Source organism: Ovis canadensis, chromosome 4 (genome assembly GCF_042477335.2).
Source record: "Ovis canadensis isolate MfBH-ARS-UI-01 breed Bighorn chromosome 4, ARS-UI_OviCan_v2, whole genome shotgun sequence".
Lineage (NCBI taxonomy): Eukaryota > Metazoa > Chordata > Mammalia > Artiodactyla > Bovidae > Ovis > Ovis canadensis.
This window is the reverse complement of record NC_091248.1, coordinates 63,540,326-63,557,934: the sequence shown is the minus strand read 5'-3', so window position 1 is coordinate 63,557,934 and position 17,609 is coordinate 63,540,326. Positions and strand designations below refer to the sequence as shown.

The window sequence follows — 17,609 nt, the reverse complement described above, 5'->3', positions numbered from 1 at the left end:
CACTGTGGATGCAGGGCTCTGTGGATTGAAGAAAGAGAAGGAGATTTGGGAACAGGGACCAAAGCCAGCTCGAGCGTGGCCACCTACTCACCAAGGATAGGAAATAATTAGCCCTCAACTATAATGTGGTCCACTGGAGAAGGGAATGGCAAACCACTTCAGTATCCTTGCCTTGAGAATCCCATGAACAGTATGAAAAGGCAAAATGATAGGATACTGAAAGAGGAACTCCTCAGGTCAATAAGTGTCCAATATGCTGCTGGAGATCAGTGGAGAAATAACTCCAGAAAGAATGAAGGGATGGAGCCAAAGCAAAAACAATACCCAATTGTGGATGTGACTGGTGATAGAAGCAAGGTCTGATGCTATAAAGAGCAATATTGCATAGAAACCTGGACTGTTAGATCCATGAATCAAGGCAAATTGGAAGTGGTCAAACAGGAGATGGCAAGAGTAAACAACGACATTCTAGAAATCAGCGAACTAAGATGGACTGGAATGGGTGAATTTAACTCAGATGACCATTATATCTACTACTGTGGGCAGGAGTCCCTTAGAAGAAATGGAGTAGCCATCATGGTCAACAAAAGAGTCCGAAATGCAGTACTTGGATGCAATCTCAAAAATGACAGAATGATCTCTGTTCGTTTCCAAAGCAAACCATTCAATGTCACAGTTATCCAAGTCTATGCCCCAACCAGTAACGCTGAAGAAGCTGAAGCTAAACAGTTCTATGAAGACCTACAAGACCTTTTAGAACTAACACCCAAAAGAGATGTCCTTTTCATCATAGGGGACTGGAATGCAAAAGTAGGAAGTCAAGAAACACCTGGAGTAACAGGCAAATTTGGCCGTGGAGTATGGAATGAAGCAGGGCAAAGGCTAATAGAGTTTTGCCAAGAGAACACACTGGTCATAGCAAACACCCACTTCCAACAACACAAGAGAAGACTCTACACATGGACATCACCAGATGATCAAAACCAAAATCAGATTGATTATATTCTTTGCAGCCAAAGATGGAGAAGCTCTATAGTCAGCAAAAACAAGACCGGGAGCTGACTGTGGGCAGATCATGAACTCCTTATTGCCAAATTTAGACTTAAATTGAAGAAAGTAGGGAAAACCACTAGACCATTCAGGTATGACCTAAATCAAATCCCTTATGATTATACGGTGGAAGTGAGAAATAGATTTAAGGGCCTAGATCTGATAGAGTGCCTGATGAACTATGGAATGAGGTTCGTGACATTGTACAGGAGACAGGGATCAAGACCATCCCCATGGAAAAGAAATGCAAAAAAGCAAAATGGCTGTCTGGGGAGGCCTTACAAATAGCTGTGAAAAGAAGAGAGGTGAAAAGCAAAGGAGAAAAGGAAAGATATAAGCATCTGAATGCAGAGTTCCAGAGAATAGCAAGAAGAGATAAGAAAGCCTTCTTCAGCAATCAATGCAAATAAATAGAGGAAAACAACAGAATGGGAAAGACTGGAGATCTCTTCAAGAAAATTAGAGATACCAAGGGAACATTTCATGCAAAGATGGGCTCAATAAAGGACAGAAATGGTATGGACCTAACAGAAGCAGAAGATATTAAGAAGAAGTGGCAAGAATACACAGAAGAACTGTACAGAAAAGATCTTCATGACCCAGATAATCACAATGGTGTGATCACTCATCTAGAGCCAGACATCCTGGAATGTGAAGTCAAGTGGGCCTTAGAAAGCATCACTAAGAACAAAGCTAGTGAAGGTGATGGAATTCCAGTGGAGCTATTTCAAATCCTGAAAGATGATGCTGTGAAAGCACTGCACTCAATATGCCAGCCAATTTGGAAAACTCAGCAGTGGCCACAGGACTGGAAAAGGTCAGTTTTCATCCCAATCCCAAAGAAAGACAATGTCAAAGAATGCTCAAACCACTGCACAATTGCACTCATCTCACAAGCTAGTAAAGTAATGCTCAAAATTCTCCAAGCCAAAAAAAAAAAAAAAAAATTCTCCAAGCCAGGCTTCAGCAATATGTGAACCGTGAACTTCCAGATGTTCAAGCTGGTTTTAGAAAAGGCAGAGGAACCAGAGATCAAATTGCCAACATCTGCTGGATCATCAAAAGAGCAAGAGAGTTCCAGAAAAACATCTATTTCTGCTTTATTGACTATGCCAAAGCCTTTGACTGTGTGGATCACAATAAACTGGGGAAAATTCTGAAAGAGATGGGAATACCAGACCACCTGACTTGCCTCTTGAGAAATCTGTATGCAGGTCAGGAAGCAACAGTTAGAACTGGACATGGAACAACAGACTGGTTCCAAATAGGAAAAGAAGTACATCAAGGCTGTATATTGTCACCATGCTTATTTAACTTCTATGCAGAGTACATCATGAGAAACGCTGGGTTGGAAGAAGCATAAGCTGGAATCAAGATTGCCGGGAGAAATATCAATAACCTCAGATATGCAGATGACACCACCCTTATGGCAGAAAGTGAAGAGGAACTAAAGAGCCTCTTGATGAAAGTGAGAGGAGAGTGAAAAAGTTGGCCTAAAGCTCAACATTCAGAAAACTCAGATCACGGCATCTGGTCCCATCACTTCATGGCAAATAGATAGGGAAACAGTGGAAACAGTGTCAGACTTTATTTTTTGGGCTCCAAAATCACTGCAGATGGTGACTGCAGCCATGAAATTAAAAGACGCTTACTCCTTGGAAAGAAAGTTATGACCAACCTAGATAACATATTCAAAAGCAGAGACATTACTTTGCCAACAAAGGTTCATCTAGTCAAGGCTCTGGTTTTTCCAGTGGTCTTGTATGGATGTTAGACTTGGACTGTGAAGAAAGCTGAGCACCGATAAATTGATGCTTTTGAACTGTGGTATTGGAGAAGACTCTTGAGAGTCCCTTGGACTGCAAGGAGATCCAACCAGTCCATTCTAAAAGAGATCAGTCATGGGGATGACCCAGAGAGATGTTATGGGGAGGGAGGTGGGAGGGGGGTTCATGTTTGGGAATGCATGTAAGAATTAAAGATTTTAAAATTTAAAAAATAAAAAACTAACTAAATAAATAAATAAATAGCTTAAACCCAGCCTCACATTTTTGGGCTAAGAATGTAGCTTAAGTGATCAAACCTAAAGGTTCATGAAAATGATTTTAATTAAATTTCTGAGAATTGATTTAAAAAAAAAATAAAAAAATAAAAGAGATCAGTCCTGGGTGTTCTCTGGAAGGAATGATGCTAAAGCTGAAGCTCCAGTACTTTGGCCACCTCATGCGAAGAGTTGACTCATTGGAGAAGACTGTGATGCTGGGAGGGATTGGGGGCAGGAGGAGAAGGGGACAACAGAGGATGAGATGGCTGGATGGCATCACTGACTCGATGGACATAAGTCTGAGTGAACTCCAGGAGTTGTGACAGACAGGGAGGCCTGGCGTGCTGCGATTCATGGGATTGCAAGGAGTCGGACACGACTGAGCTACTGAACTGAACTGATGGGGACTAAGACTAATTTTGGTTACTATTTTTTAAATCTCCCAGGGGACCCACTACCTGTACTTTATAAAGGAAAATTAATTGTTTGACAGGAAATGCTGTATATTTTATATCTATGAGTAGATTCCGTTGCTAGACAATTAATTCTTCTGTTAAGTGAGAGGATAACCAGGGCTAGAGAATAGTTTGTCATCAGAATTACTTTTTCATGAATCATTAGACGTCAGATGGGGATGAGAGAAAGCACAGGTTGCAATCTTGAGCATCTACAGATGTGCTGAAAGCAGTTGATATCCACTGACACTCATGATTCCATCCATTCATTCAGCAAATATATGTTTCAGATACAATGTATGTGTCATAGGTACTAAGGCATTATTCTTACCTTGAGAAGTTAATGACTGGAACAATCAACAGTCAACATGTATGTGCCAGAATTTTACAACCATTTGCTTATTTAATCTATTTAATCACAGTGTCCCTGTGAGGTGGATACCATGATTACTCCCCATTGCATAAACTGGGGCTCCAACATGAAAAGTGCAGGAAAAGTCAAACAAGGGAAGACTTGCCAGTTTAGTTGGTTATTAGTTCCTGGATTTTAGTCCAGACACTTAGACTTTTAACCCCAGAACTTAGTATACATTTCAGTAATGAAATACCAAGTGATTTCTGTGCTTGCTTCATTCTTCAGTACTGAAATCCTGGCATCCTTCATTCCTAAATATAATACATGCCAGTGTGTGGCAGGGAGTATTAGCTTACCAGAACACCATTATCCCCAAACCTTCTGCCAAGGGATCACTTTGCATGGGCATTCTTGAGGGGAAGGGAAGCAGAAGAGGGCTGTCCCCATCTGAGCCTGGAGTTAGCAGACAGTGAACATCAGCTCTTGGGGATCTGCCTGCACCCACTTATAGCCATGTGCCTTGGGGAGCTTGTCAGGTCTCCATGTCCAGTGGAAGCCGCAGAAAACTTCACTGCTAACAGCTGCCCCTGAACACAGGACAACTTTGGCAATCACCTCCAGCCTCTTCCCCTTAAACACAGATCTCCGGTTATGCTTCCTATTTGAGGCTGTATTGTTTCATTTGCTCTCTCAGAGCTAGAAATGTGTTCAGAAAAATGGAGAAGGAAACTCAATCTGAAATAGGGTAATTCTGAAAGTTAAAAGTAAATGTTTGTTCATCAGGAGCCAAGAAATTGGAGAAGGCCAATTCCTCTGACTCTGTCACAAAGGTCTGTTATGAATGGGAAAGGAGCATCGTGGGTACCTTGGAGACAATTCAAACTCTCCCTGGGCCACTCACTGTTGGAGTCATTCATTTTCTCAGTTACTCTCTTTTTTATATTTATTTGCATCTCTACCCGAAAAAGAAATCCTATATGAAGACCGTGTGTAGATTGTGTGTGTTAAACTATTTACTTTGGATTGTTGCTCCTTATAGTCTCAAAGTACTATTTACTCTTAAATAATAGTTCTTTCCGTGTTGGGATGAGAAAACTCCCCAGGCATAACAGAAGCACAATCCCTGAGCCTGCCCCTCACCCTCATCCATTTGGTTTGGCATAACTGACTCATGTCCTGCTGAAAAGGATGGCCTGAGTACAGATCCTGAGCTATCTGGCCTAGTGAAGGAGGAGTTTTCCAGAGATTGACTGGGATGCTGGTTTGGGGGAAGGCCGCAACTTAATATCACAGTTAAAGGCAAGATCAAACCCACATTCAGAACTTCAAGAACAAAAGTCTTTCTCAGGAAGAAATGACAAAGTGTTTAGCAGAAATATGCTTAGCTATCAAACTGTGGTTCTGTTGGATGCAAGGCCTGTGGAGGAAGTTCCTGATCCTTGGTAAAGGAAATGTAAATAGACAGCTTTTCATTTTCCTGAAAACAGAATAACTCATTAAGCCACAAAGAGATCTTACTAGGCCTTCTCTATTTCCAGATAACAAATGGAAAAAAATCAGCACCTTCATTATCAACTGTTATCATCCCTGCAAAAGCAAGTAAGTGGAGTTATCTGCCAGCTGGGCAACGACACAAAAAGGTTTGAGACTTACTGCATCATAAAACTATAAAGAGAGCTTTACAGGGAGGGGGTAGATCATCGTCACAGAGACGGAGAGGTCCCAGGTGGAATCAGAACAGGATGTGCAAGTTTACTTTTCTCAAAGGCTAATTGTCCTGAGTTCTTTTGCAAGCCTTTCTGAGCCACCATTCCCCTGACTCATTCTTTACATCATTCTAGCTTTCACTTTTCACTTTCATGCATTGGAGAAGGAAATGGCAACCCACTCCAGTGTTCTTGCCTGGAGAATCCCAGGGACGGCAGAGCCTGGTGGGCTGCCATCTATGGGGTCGCACACGACTGAAGAGACTTAGCAGCAGCAGCAGATGGATATTACCACACCACCGCCCCGTACCTGTGTCTTTCCCCCAGTACTCTCCTGGACAGCAGTGCGGGACAGGGCAGTGGTAGCCACAAAGCAAGAGAATAATCCAGAGAAGATGTTGCTGATTCCAAAGGCGATGAATTCCTAAGAGAGAGAGAGAATGAATGGTAGTGATGCCACAAATCAAATCTTTGGAAGACTTTTGTCAAGCAAAGAGCATTAAGAAAGCAAACTCCCAAGCCCAGCCTGCCTGGGAGTCCCAGTTTAATTCTTACCATTAAAGGTGCTTGGAGACCTTGAAAGACAAGTGGAAACTGGGCTCCATAAAGCCTCACAGAGGCTTCATTGCCCTCAACTGTTCTGAAGGCGGACGTATCTTTTGCTGAAATGCTTTATCTTACTTTCTGGTGAGTGGCCTATCTGCAACTCTCACATAAAATATTTTTTCTGAGGTTGGATATTTGCTAGGAAGTATATTGTGACTTGGAGAATGATTATTCTGAGGGCTAATCATTTAATTGCTGTAATTACTATGCTGTGTTTATAGACATAAACCAGACTTGCAGATTTGCAAGCAGTGGAAAATCAGCGTGGTAATGGATCAGATGCTACAAAACCCATCTTGTATCTGTTACTGGTATCCCCTGCTTTTCAAAAGTTTGCTTTACACCACCTGGCTTTTATAAAAGATCTATCTAAGTTAGTTACTTGTTTTTGCTAACTCAAAGAAATCTCAAGAGAATTTTTGCTATTATGAAAAAAGGGAGAAAAATGTTTGTTTTTGCAGCAACCCCTTATAAAGGCAGCATGCTCCCAAGCAGAGAGAGTAGCAGCACTAAGCTCCTTCCTGGGAAGCTACACTCAGCATCTCAGCATCTCAGCACGGAGCCGCCATTGCTCTGAACTGTGTTTGTGAGCACCTGTTCATCTCAGTGTATTTTGTGCATCCGTTTGCAAGATGTGTCTTAAGGTAACTGCTTCTTCACTTTACTGCCATTTCAGCTTAAGAAGATTTTCATAGGAACTCTCTCTTTTGGATATGGGGGAAACCTGCAATTAATTGCACAATAAACTACCTCAGTTTAAAGTGGTCACAACTATTATCATTGATGTTTGTGGCAATCTTTTGCCATATTATAGCTGCCTTTAAAAAAATTACCAGGAAAAAAAATTTTTTTTAATTACCAGGAGATACTAGATTACATGAAGAATTCTTATTCCAACTTGCTCCTAATACGTTAAGCTTAAATGTTATTTATGATCTAACTGAATTAAGTTTTTAAAAATTAGGATTACTTTGACTTTTTTCTTAAAAGGTGTGATGCATACAGCACAGGGAATATAGCCAATTATTTTCTAAGAACCATAAATGGAGTATAACTTTTAAAGCTTGTGAATTGCTATGTTGCACACCTGAAACGTATAGTACTTCAACTATACCTCAATTTAAAAAATAAATCTTTAAAAAAATGTAAAATAAAAAAAAGATGTATCTAGCTAATATAACACGTGGAGCTTTTTTGGATACTTAGCCAAACAAATCAACTGTTCAAAAAACTTAAGACAACCTAAAAACTGGCTAGATAGTTGATGTTATTAAAGAATTATTATTCATTTTTTTAGTTGTGATATGACATTGTGGTTATCTACCTAAAAACTGACTGGATTTTAGATGATATTATGGAATTATAGCTAGTATTTCTAAAAATATAATGGTGTATCATGCTTATGTGTTTTTTTTTTACATTCTTATCTTTCAGATATATAATAAAATATGGATATATAAACAACAAAATATATTTTTAAAATGAAGTGATACAGCATGCATATTTCAAAATAACTTTAAATTAGCAGACGCAGGAGAGAAACCAACTCAGTAAAGATGGATGGGAGAAACCAATCCCTTCTTTAACAGACAACAAATTCTTTCCCATATTTTCTTATTTTCAGTCCTACAAACCAGTTCAGCCAAAAGGTGACCATACCTGGTTCCCATCGATGGTGTAATCATGCTTGATGGCGTATACTTTTCCTACAGACACTGCAATGGCATAAGCGACCACAGAGATGGAAAACGATGCAGTCAGCATCTCAGAAAACAGACTCACAGATGGCATGGCCGGAGGCAAAAACCTAGTTTTTAAATGAAAAATGCTGTGACAATTTGATTACAATGCTCTTCCCCCACCTCACCAAATGCTGCATCGACCCAGCCACAGGTCAGACATGAAAGAATTTAACCCAAGAGGACAAGAGGTACACAAGAAGAAGTAGTAGCACCTGCTTTTACAATTCTGTCAGAAGTTGGTGCTCTCTCACTGGCTGATTCTTTTGTCCCCTATTGGAGAGACTGTGGATGCTGCCTTATCCATACTCTGACAAGAAAAACCTGTCGTTACTGATTTTTGAATACCACATAATCCTCACCATCTCACACATTAGTGTTTCTCCTCACAGTTTCATCTTAGAGGTCTTTGATGTCTTTAATATCAAAGGTCTTTGATATCTAGGATATCTTTAAAAGATATCCTAGCCGTTAAATGAGATTTACCCTGTACAAGAAGCGGTCAGGTCTGTTACAGAGACAAAGAATGTAAGATGCTGAAACAGCGAAGTGGACAATCCCTATCGAAGAGCCATGATACTTAAAATCTTCTTGAGTACCCCCGAAAATGTATATGGTTATCAGAATGCTCCATCGTCACGATAGTTGTGAGATCAAATAGTTACTATTTACAAAACCAAAGCTACTCACCAACCATATAAAGAAATAAATTTACAAGTTTATAAGTATGCAATCATGCCCAAGTATGAAAATCAGGGAGGATTCCTTTCTTGATGATCATCCGTATGGCCAGTTCTCTGGCCAAAAATAATAAAAATAATAATCTTCCCGACCTACCTCATACCTGAAGCTCCTTTCATAGGAAACTACACTTTTTCGCCTATAGTTGGAAGTGGTAATGTAGAAATAAGGTTCTTATAGAAATCCAAAGAAATCTAGAACCTGCTAATATCTTAATATCATCCAAAGTATGATCCTAAATCTACTATCCTAGAAATTGTTGAATCTACCTTTCTCTTTTTGTTGATTAGGGAACTGAGGCCCAGAAGAGTGAAGTATTTAGTAGGTCTGAGTGTGAATGTTAGATATTAGATGATTTCCTGAGTAGCCAGATCTGATTTGCCCTCTTAGAGCCTGCTGGTTAAGAAAAAGAGTTAGTGAGAGAATAGGGGGCCCTGATTTGGATGAATCCCAGTGGGATGCTCAGAAGCTGACCACACTTGGAGAAACTGTATATTTGGCCAAGAAAGGCAGTAGGGGAGTAGGGCAAGTCGTTATGGTTTGGGGCATGGTGTCACTGGACACTGAGCAATACTGACTTATGGCACTGACTCTCAATGGAATTAAAGAAAACTGCCAGTAATGGCTGTGCTTTTACTCCCTTCTTGGGGGACTGACACGGGGAGGAGATGAAGAGGTGGGCAGGCACAATCTATATTTTGTTTTGCTTTGTTTTGTTTTGGCTGTGCCACACAGCATGTGGCACCTTAGTTTCCTGGCCAGGCATAGAACCCACGCCCCCTGCATTGAAAGTGAGGGGTCTTAACCACTGGACTGTCAGGAAGTTCCACAACCATTCTTTTTGGTCCTCTTTCTTTCATCCTACTCATCTCATGCTCCTTTCCTTGTCCTTTTCCAATCTCTCCACATCATGGTTTCTTTTTCAGTTCTTGTTAATGTTATTATACTTATTTCTGGGGTATCAAAAAGCTGAACAAGACAAATGAGATCACTACCCTGTGGAAGAGCTTATATATATCCCGGGGGGCCAGGCAGGTGAGGCAGACGGACCAATCACAACAGGTGGTCTGTCAGAGCATTCAATTTGACTAACCCAACAGCAAGAGGCTAGAGATCCATTTTCAGCAGGAGAGCATCCAGGAAATCTCTTGATAGGGCCAGAAAGGATCACTTGTGGCAGCAAAAAGGAGTGCCCAAAATCTAGTAATAGAACCTGGACTTAGGGGACAGGGCCTTTGCCATGGACCTCCTCCAAGAGTTACACCTTAGGAAACCTGACAACGTGGATCTATAAAATATATTTTTAATGTAGCTGTTTGTAACTACTCAAATAATCTAGTTGTTAGGGTGAAAACACTGTAACTCAAGCAGCCACACTGTATCTTTTTATTACTAAATTTATGCCAGCATTAGGATTCACTATCAAAATGTTGATCCTCTAATGTAAAGTTTCCCAAACTTACCTAATCGTTAGAATCATGTGAAGCCCCTTTGAAAAATATTAATTAGGTTCAGGATGAGAACCAGGAAGGAATTCGTGTTAACAAGGCCTTGTGTGATTCTTAGAAAAAAGTGAGTTTGTGAAACACTCGAATGGATGATACATAAATTAAGCCCCATGTAGCCAGCTGTAACTTTTCTTTCCTTTTTTTTAATAGATTAGAAGAAATCATGCAATTAATCTAATGTCATGGCAGCAGTTCCCTGTGGAATAAGCCCTGGGGCTGGGCTGGGTGGTGGAATTTCTATTAAGAGCATGAAAATCACAGAGTGTTAAGGTCCCTCAGGTAGTATTTAATGGAAGGGAAACCAGTACTTGTCATCTAATAGCAAGTCTAGTCATGAATGCTGTAAGTTAATGTTATAAATCTAATAAACATTTGTGTCTCTTTTTCACTGTCATATGATCAAATTATGCTATAGGGCCCTTGGTCCACTCTGCACTTTATGAGGGATCTCACTGGTGTTTTACAAGAAGCTGAAGTTGAAATTTCAGTGATTTGTCACTATCTTTGTGTTGCTGGCTCAGATGGTAAAGAATCAGCCTGCAACGCAGGAGACCTGGGTTTGATCCCCAGATCAGGAAGATTCCCCTGGAGAAGGGAATGGCAACCCACTCCAGTATTCTTGCCTGGAGACCTCTATGGACGGAGGAGCCTGGTGGACTGCAATCACAGGGTCACAAAGAGTCAGACACAACTGAACGGCTAACACTTACACTGTAGGAGAACCCCCCTCCGCCCCAGGGCCACAGAACTAGATGATGACAGAGGACAGACTCTTAGTTCCTTACTCTTTTAATTCACCAAATTGCCAAAATATCAAACCTTCCTTAAAGATCATGCATTTTATTTATAGGAACAAATGATATAATTATTATCTTAAGCTGATTATATGGAAGAGAATTTAGGCCAGATCTCCCTTTTTCTTTAAGCAGATGGTTCTCGGTACAATAAGCGTTACACACCATGATTCTGCTTATACTGTAACTGTATATGTGAGTTTAAATCAGGAGTCTGGAGTTAACCATGCATGTCCTGCCATGTTTTAAGAATGTAAAGAAAAAGAAAGAGCATATAGTGCTGCTTTTAAACAAATGACTTGATCTTTACCTGATAGTTTGCACAAATGGGATATTTCTTTAAGATCATACACATGAGACTATTGAAGCATCAGCAGTGAAATGAAGCTTGTTTCATTTAAATAGGAAGTACTGACAATGTATTATTAATGCCTAAGAGGAACTCCATACTCACCCACTTGGGATGGATTTAACAATACCAGCATTATAGTTTTTTTCCAGGTCAACTCCATATGAAATGGCAGTAGCTGCTATTGTCTGAAATAAAAGAAAAGAGGTTTTAAAAAAGTTCATTTGAACAGTTCCTTTCTTACAAAGCTAATTAATGCTGAATTTTCTAATTACACATTCTACTTACCACAATCACTTCTATAGGAATAGGGACTGGGATTTTGTGTTTAAATCGATCATTTAATTCCTTAACTGCCATACAGATGATAATGGTGAGTAATCCAGCAATGAAATCAGCAAGATTAGTGTTACCAATATTTTGAAAAATCTCAATCAGTGTCTGTAAAAAAAAAATTTCATATACCTCCTGTATGAAAAATCATATCATCAAATAAGAATTTCATGTAAAATTTAAAAATTTTTAATTTGTGTCTGTTAATATAAACACCATTAACGTCTAACCCGTGCAATATAAATACCAAGTTGCTAATGATGGTTAACTTGGAGTGGCAAAAGTATGGGTGATTTCCGCTTTCTTATTTTAGTTTATCTGTATTTTTTTACAATAAAAATGAGATCTTTTAAAAGAAAGTATATCATTATATACTGTCTTTTGCTGGCAGAAAAGCTTTAAAATTTTATACCTTAAGTAGCTTTACAGGTGCTACTAAGTGACCTAATTTTCATCATGTTATATGTATTATTGAGATTAAAAACAGAAATCAAAAGTCCTGGTTAACCAATATTTTAGGTAAAATTCTTCACTAAACATGAATGATACAGATGTTAATAAAAATTCCTAAAATTCTTCATATGTAGATACATATGGACTCATCCATTCCTTATGGCAAAGAAAAGCTATTGAATTGATATATAGGTCAAGTAGAAATTTTTGGAAATTAATTTGGTACTTAGTTCAAACTTGAACTATGATCATTTAAATAAAACTAACTCTTTAAAAAAAAAAAAGCAAGAGAGTTCCAGAAAAATATCTATTTCTGCTTTATTGACTATGCCAAAGCCTTTGACTGTGTGGATCACAATAAACTGTGGAAAATTCTGAAAGAGATGGGAATACCAGACCACCTGACCTGCCTCTTGAGAAACTTGTATGCAGGTCAGGAAGCAACAGTTAGAACTGGACATGGAACAACAGACTGGTTCCAAGTAGGAAAGGGAGTATGGCAAGGCTGTGTATATTGTCACCCTGCTTATTTAACTTCTATGCAGAGTACATCATGAGAAACGCTGGGCTGGAAGAAACACAAGCTGGAATCAAGATTGCCGGCAGAAATATCAATATCCTCAGATATGCAGATGACACCACCCTTATGGCAGAAAGTGAAGAGGAACTAAAGAGCCTCTTGATGAAAGTGAAAGAGGAGAGTGAAAAAGTTGGCTTAAAGCTCAACATTCAGAAAACTAAGATCATGGTATCTGGTCCCATCACTTCATGGCAAATAGATGGGGAAACAGTGGAAACAGTGGCTGACTTTACTTTTTGGGGCTCCAAAATCACTGCAGATGCTGATTGCAGCCATGAAATTAAAAGATGCTTACTCCTTGGGAGGAAAGTTATGCCCAACCTAGACAGCATATTAAAGAGCAGAGACATTACTTTGTCAACAAAGGTCCATCTAGTCAAGGCTATGGTTTTTCCAGTGGTCATGTATGGATGTGAGAGTTGGACTATAAAAAAAACTGAGTACAGACTCTTGAGAGTCCCTTGGACTGCAAGGAGATCCAACCAGTCCATCCTAAAGGAGATCAGTCCTGGGTGTTCATTGGAAGGACTGATATTGAAGCTGAAACTCCAATACTTTGGCCACCTGATGAGAAGAACTGACTCATTTGAAAAGACCCTGATGCTGGGAAAGATTGAGGGTGGGAGGAGAAGGGGACGACAGAGGATGAGATGGTTGGATGACATCACTGACTCAATGGACATGAGTTTGGGTGGACTCCGGGAGTTGGTGATGGACAGGGAGGCCTGCTGTGCTGCAGTCCATGGGGTTGCAAAGAGTTGGACATGACTGAGCAACTGAACTGAACTGAACTCTTTCCAAGTGGACAGAAATCCAGCTCAAGAAAAACTAGTTTTGTTTTGTAAATATATTTCTGGGAATCAAGGGAGATTAGCAAGGAAGACTCTCAAGAGAGAACAATAATATCTTTGTTATAGGAACTTCCACAGAAGGCATGACTTTAGAAGGTTCTTCCAGACAAGTGAAGGTTACTTTCCTTTGAATGAGTCCTTTTATAGATATATATTTTATATGAAGATAAAAGATTACTTCAAATAATTATAACAACAATCTGGTAACAATTATGTATAGTGATCACCAAGTAATATAGGAGTCATCTTGCCAACAACCTCATTCTTTGGAAAACATTCAAGAGTAAGGGATGAGAGGAGAAGCCACTGTGTAAGCAAAATATATTCCACCAAGTGCTTGAACTACAGTTCAAGAATCTGACTTGTGGGAAGTCTCTTGGATTTTCACTGAGTATGTTTGTCCTTGCTTTAAACCCAATACTAGCATGTTTACTCTGAACACTTTCCAGAGTCAGTTAAAATTGCTAGAGGCATATACATTGATAGTAACAAGATGAAGCCAGTGATAGCAAGGTGAAAAAGAAAACAAATCAGAAACTATACAAGCAGACACAACAACTCAAGAATTTAAGGCATTTACCATAGCAGTACAGGCTTCCCATGTAGTGCTAGTAGTAAAGAACCCGCCTGCCAATACAGGAGACATAAGAGACGTGGGTTCAATTCCCTGGTCAGGAAGATCCTCTGGAGGAGGAAATGGCCACCCACTCCAGTATTCTTGCCTGGAGAATCCCATGGACAGAGGAGCCTGGCCGGCTATCGTCCATCAGGTCAAAAAGAGTCAGATACGACTGAAGCAACTTAGCACACTTAGGGCTGAGTACTACAGCCCTAAATAACTCGGAGTCTTGAAGGTATTGCTATCCAGTTCTCTATATAATCAAATTTCCTGATGATGACCCTCATTAATTCATGAGCTAAACATAATACTTCAATTAACTGTCTACACAATAAAGGTTTACTTTCAACGCAAGATGGAAAAATTCAAACTTAAGAACAATATGAACAACTATCCCAATCCTAATTTTCACCTTACAAAAATGATCACTATAGGATTCTCATGTAATCTATGAGACTCACTTAGACCTTCGAATAAAAAGCATCTGTGACTGTATTAAAAATGTAATATGAAAAAAATAAAATAAATGTAATGTGAGTTGCAAAAAGCAAAATCAGTTTACATTACACAGTTACATCAAACAAGGCTTATGAATGTATCAGTTGCCTATATTGAATATTTATTCAGAATCTCTTATGAAAAGTTATACAAAAGAAAGCTTAATATATGTGGAAATAAAACTCACCCACATAAACTGAAGTAGTCAGACTGTATTAATATTCCAAGATACAGAAACAAGACTTAAGAAAGCACTGAAAAGTAATTCTAACTTATTAATAGTTTAATAAATTAAAGTAAAATACTAACTAAAATATGTTTAAAATATGGATACACTTATGATTCCATATTTTAGCCTAGTATTCTGACCAGGCAAATCAAGAAGATAATAAAACTTTTCAGAAATGGGTAATATTTTATTATATTTCCTACTGTGCTTGGAGAATTTTAGAACCATTTCATTTAAAGAATTTCTTCCTACTGGGTGTATGAAGCCATAAGTTAAAAATTATACCTGTATTACATATGAGGAAATTCATTAGTTAACTTTTGGTGCCAAATTTATTTTAATTCATCTTGTCTCTATGAATATAACAAACCCCTTGCTGTCAGGAATTTCCTCCTACCAGAACTTTGGTGCATATATAAGATCAACCTTAAAGTGTTACTTTTGTTTTATAATGGCTTCATTTTTACATACGGAAATAAGCTCTAAGTAACGAATCTGATCAAGCTTGGGGGTAGCTTTCAAAACTCTCACCATCTGGGCAGAACTTTTCAATGTGGTCTTCATTCTTGTTAGGGAAGAAATGGGGACACAGAGCCAACTTAGTCAGCAAGCAGAAAGACTTCCCGTGTCTATCAAGATGAACCATTCAGAGTGAATGGTAGGAAAACATAACCACTTTGAAATGGACTGCATGATTTACTTACATAATTGAGTAGCTACACAGTAGCTTGAGTATCACTAATTCTGAATTCTGCCAACACCTTGTCATTTTCCTTCTGTAGCCTGTATTTTTTTTTTTTTTTTTTTTTGCCACACAGTATGTGGGATCTCAGTTTCCCAACCAGGGATAGAACCTGTGCCCTCTGAACTGGAGACATGGAATCTTAACAACTGGACCACTAGGGACATCCCTCTCTTCTGCATCCTATGCCTAGCATCTCTGGCATTTGTAAACTGAAGTTTCTATTTTTCTTTCTTTTCCATTATTTCCTCCTCCAATTATTTATATTCATCATTTCCTTTTTCTTTTTCTTTTTTTTTTTTTTTTTGAGAGAGGAGCAGGCAGATGATCCAAAGCACAAGTTTATAACAAAAGGGATGTTAACTCCGTTCCAGGGAAATCTATCTTACAACAATCTTACAATCTTCCCTGGAGGAATCCACAGATGCCCTGCATTTGTTGAAGGATTCTTTCATGAATAATCACAACCGGTAATATCATGAGCAGAATTCTCTGTTCAGGTACTGAGCGGCTCTTTCAACTCTTATGCAATTATTTCCAGACCTGCTGTTTCTTCTTTTTTCAGAAAAGCAAGCTTATATTCACCCTCACACAAGGATGACTGAAGTATCTTTATCCAACTTGGCTGACCTGGGAGGAATGGCTTGCAGAATTCTCTAACACATTCTAACCTGAGGCTTCAAGAATAATGTTCAACACAACATAAGGCACATAATAGTTTAATAATTATTTTTGACCTTGTTCTATCTAGCATTTCCTAGTTTACTTTGGTCTCTTTTGAAAGTGGAGTTATTTGCAGCAAGCTCTATCTTAAACATGTCCTAAGAGACAAGAAAAAACTGTGAAATTTCATTCCCCCCATCTTCAGAAGTCCAACAGTGACCAAGGACCCAGATTACCTATCAGGCTAGGCCTCCTGTTATCTGTGAGGATGCAGGCCTAGCAATATTCATACAAGGAGGTGAGCACACTCAGTCAGGGGTGTCTTGGTGGATTCAGGAGTCAGTGGGTTTGTACAAGGAGTGAAAAGTCCCTGGCACATGGCAGGTTTCAATAAATACTTATTGAAAAGATGAATGGATGACAATAAAGGGATAAATGAATGAACAGTTGATAGAGAAAGTAAGAAAGCAAAAAACAAACAACAACAAAAACCGCAGTGCGTAAGCACTGCAAAAGTGAGAGAGCCTGTCAGAAAAAGGCAGTCAGATGATCTCAAAGCAAACCTAGGACTTGATAGGGAAAAAGAAGTCGAATATGACATGCCCAGAATCACATCACACTTAATCATAGGATCATAAGTGGTAGACCCAAGACTCCGAAGTTCATAGTCTTAATCACTACGTTAAACTGCCTCCTCTACCTCGTCCTGGGCTTCTCTAATGGCTCGGCAGGTAAAGAATCCACCTGCAATGCAGGAGTGGAGAAGGCAACGGCACCCCACTCCAGTACTCTTGCCTGGAAAATCCCATGGATGGAGGAGCCTGGTGGGCTGCAGTCCATGGGGTCGCACAGAGTCGGACACGACTGAGCGACTTCACTTTCACTTTTCACTTTCATGCATTGGAGAAGGAAATGGCAACCCACTTCAGTGTTCTTGCCTGGAGAATCCCAGGGATGGGGGAGCCTGGTGGGCTGCTGTTTATGGGGTCACACAGAGTCGGACACGACTGAAGCGACTTGGCAGCAGCAGCAATGCAGGAGACACAGGAGATGCAGGTTTGATCCCTGGATTGGGATGATCCTCTGGAGGAAGAAATGGCAACCCACTCCAGTATTCTTGCCTAGGAAATCCCATGGACTGAGGAGCCTGGTGAGCTATAGTCCAAAGGGTTACAGAAAGTCAGGGATAATTGAGCTATTGGGCAAGTATGCATCTAGTCCCACTGCTCAGCATAGTATCTGGCTCATAATAGACACTTGGTAATATTTGTTGAATGGATAAAGTAATGCTAAT

The 17,609-nt window shown here is 39.5% G+C and overlaps 1 protein-coding gene across 1 annotated transcript in view; it reads right to left on the bottom strand.

Annotated features, from left to right (window-relative positions):
- SLC26A4 (solute carrier family 26 member 4) overlaps positions 1-17,609 on the bottom strand; it is a 60,437-nt gene that overhangs the window by 26,180 nt on the left and 16,648 nt on the right. The window contains exons 7-10 of the mRNA XM_069587902.1: positions 11,636-11,788; positions 11,453-11,535; positions 7,876-8,023; positions 5,921-6,034 (exon numbers count right to left, since the gene is read on the bottom strand). Coding sequence (XP_069444003.1) covers positions 5,921-6,034; positions 7,876-8,023; positions 11,453-11,535; positions 11,636-11,788 — 498 coding nt within the window. The remainder of the gene's footprint in view (positions 1-5,920; positions 6,035-7,875; positions 8,024-11,452; positions 11,536-11,635; positions 11,789-17,609) is intronic.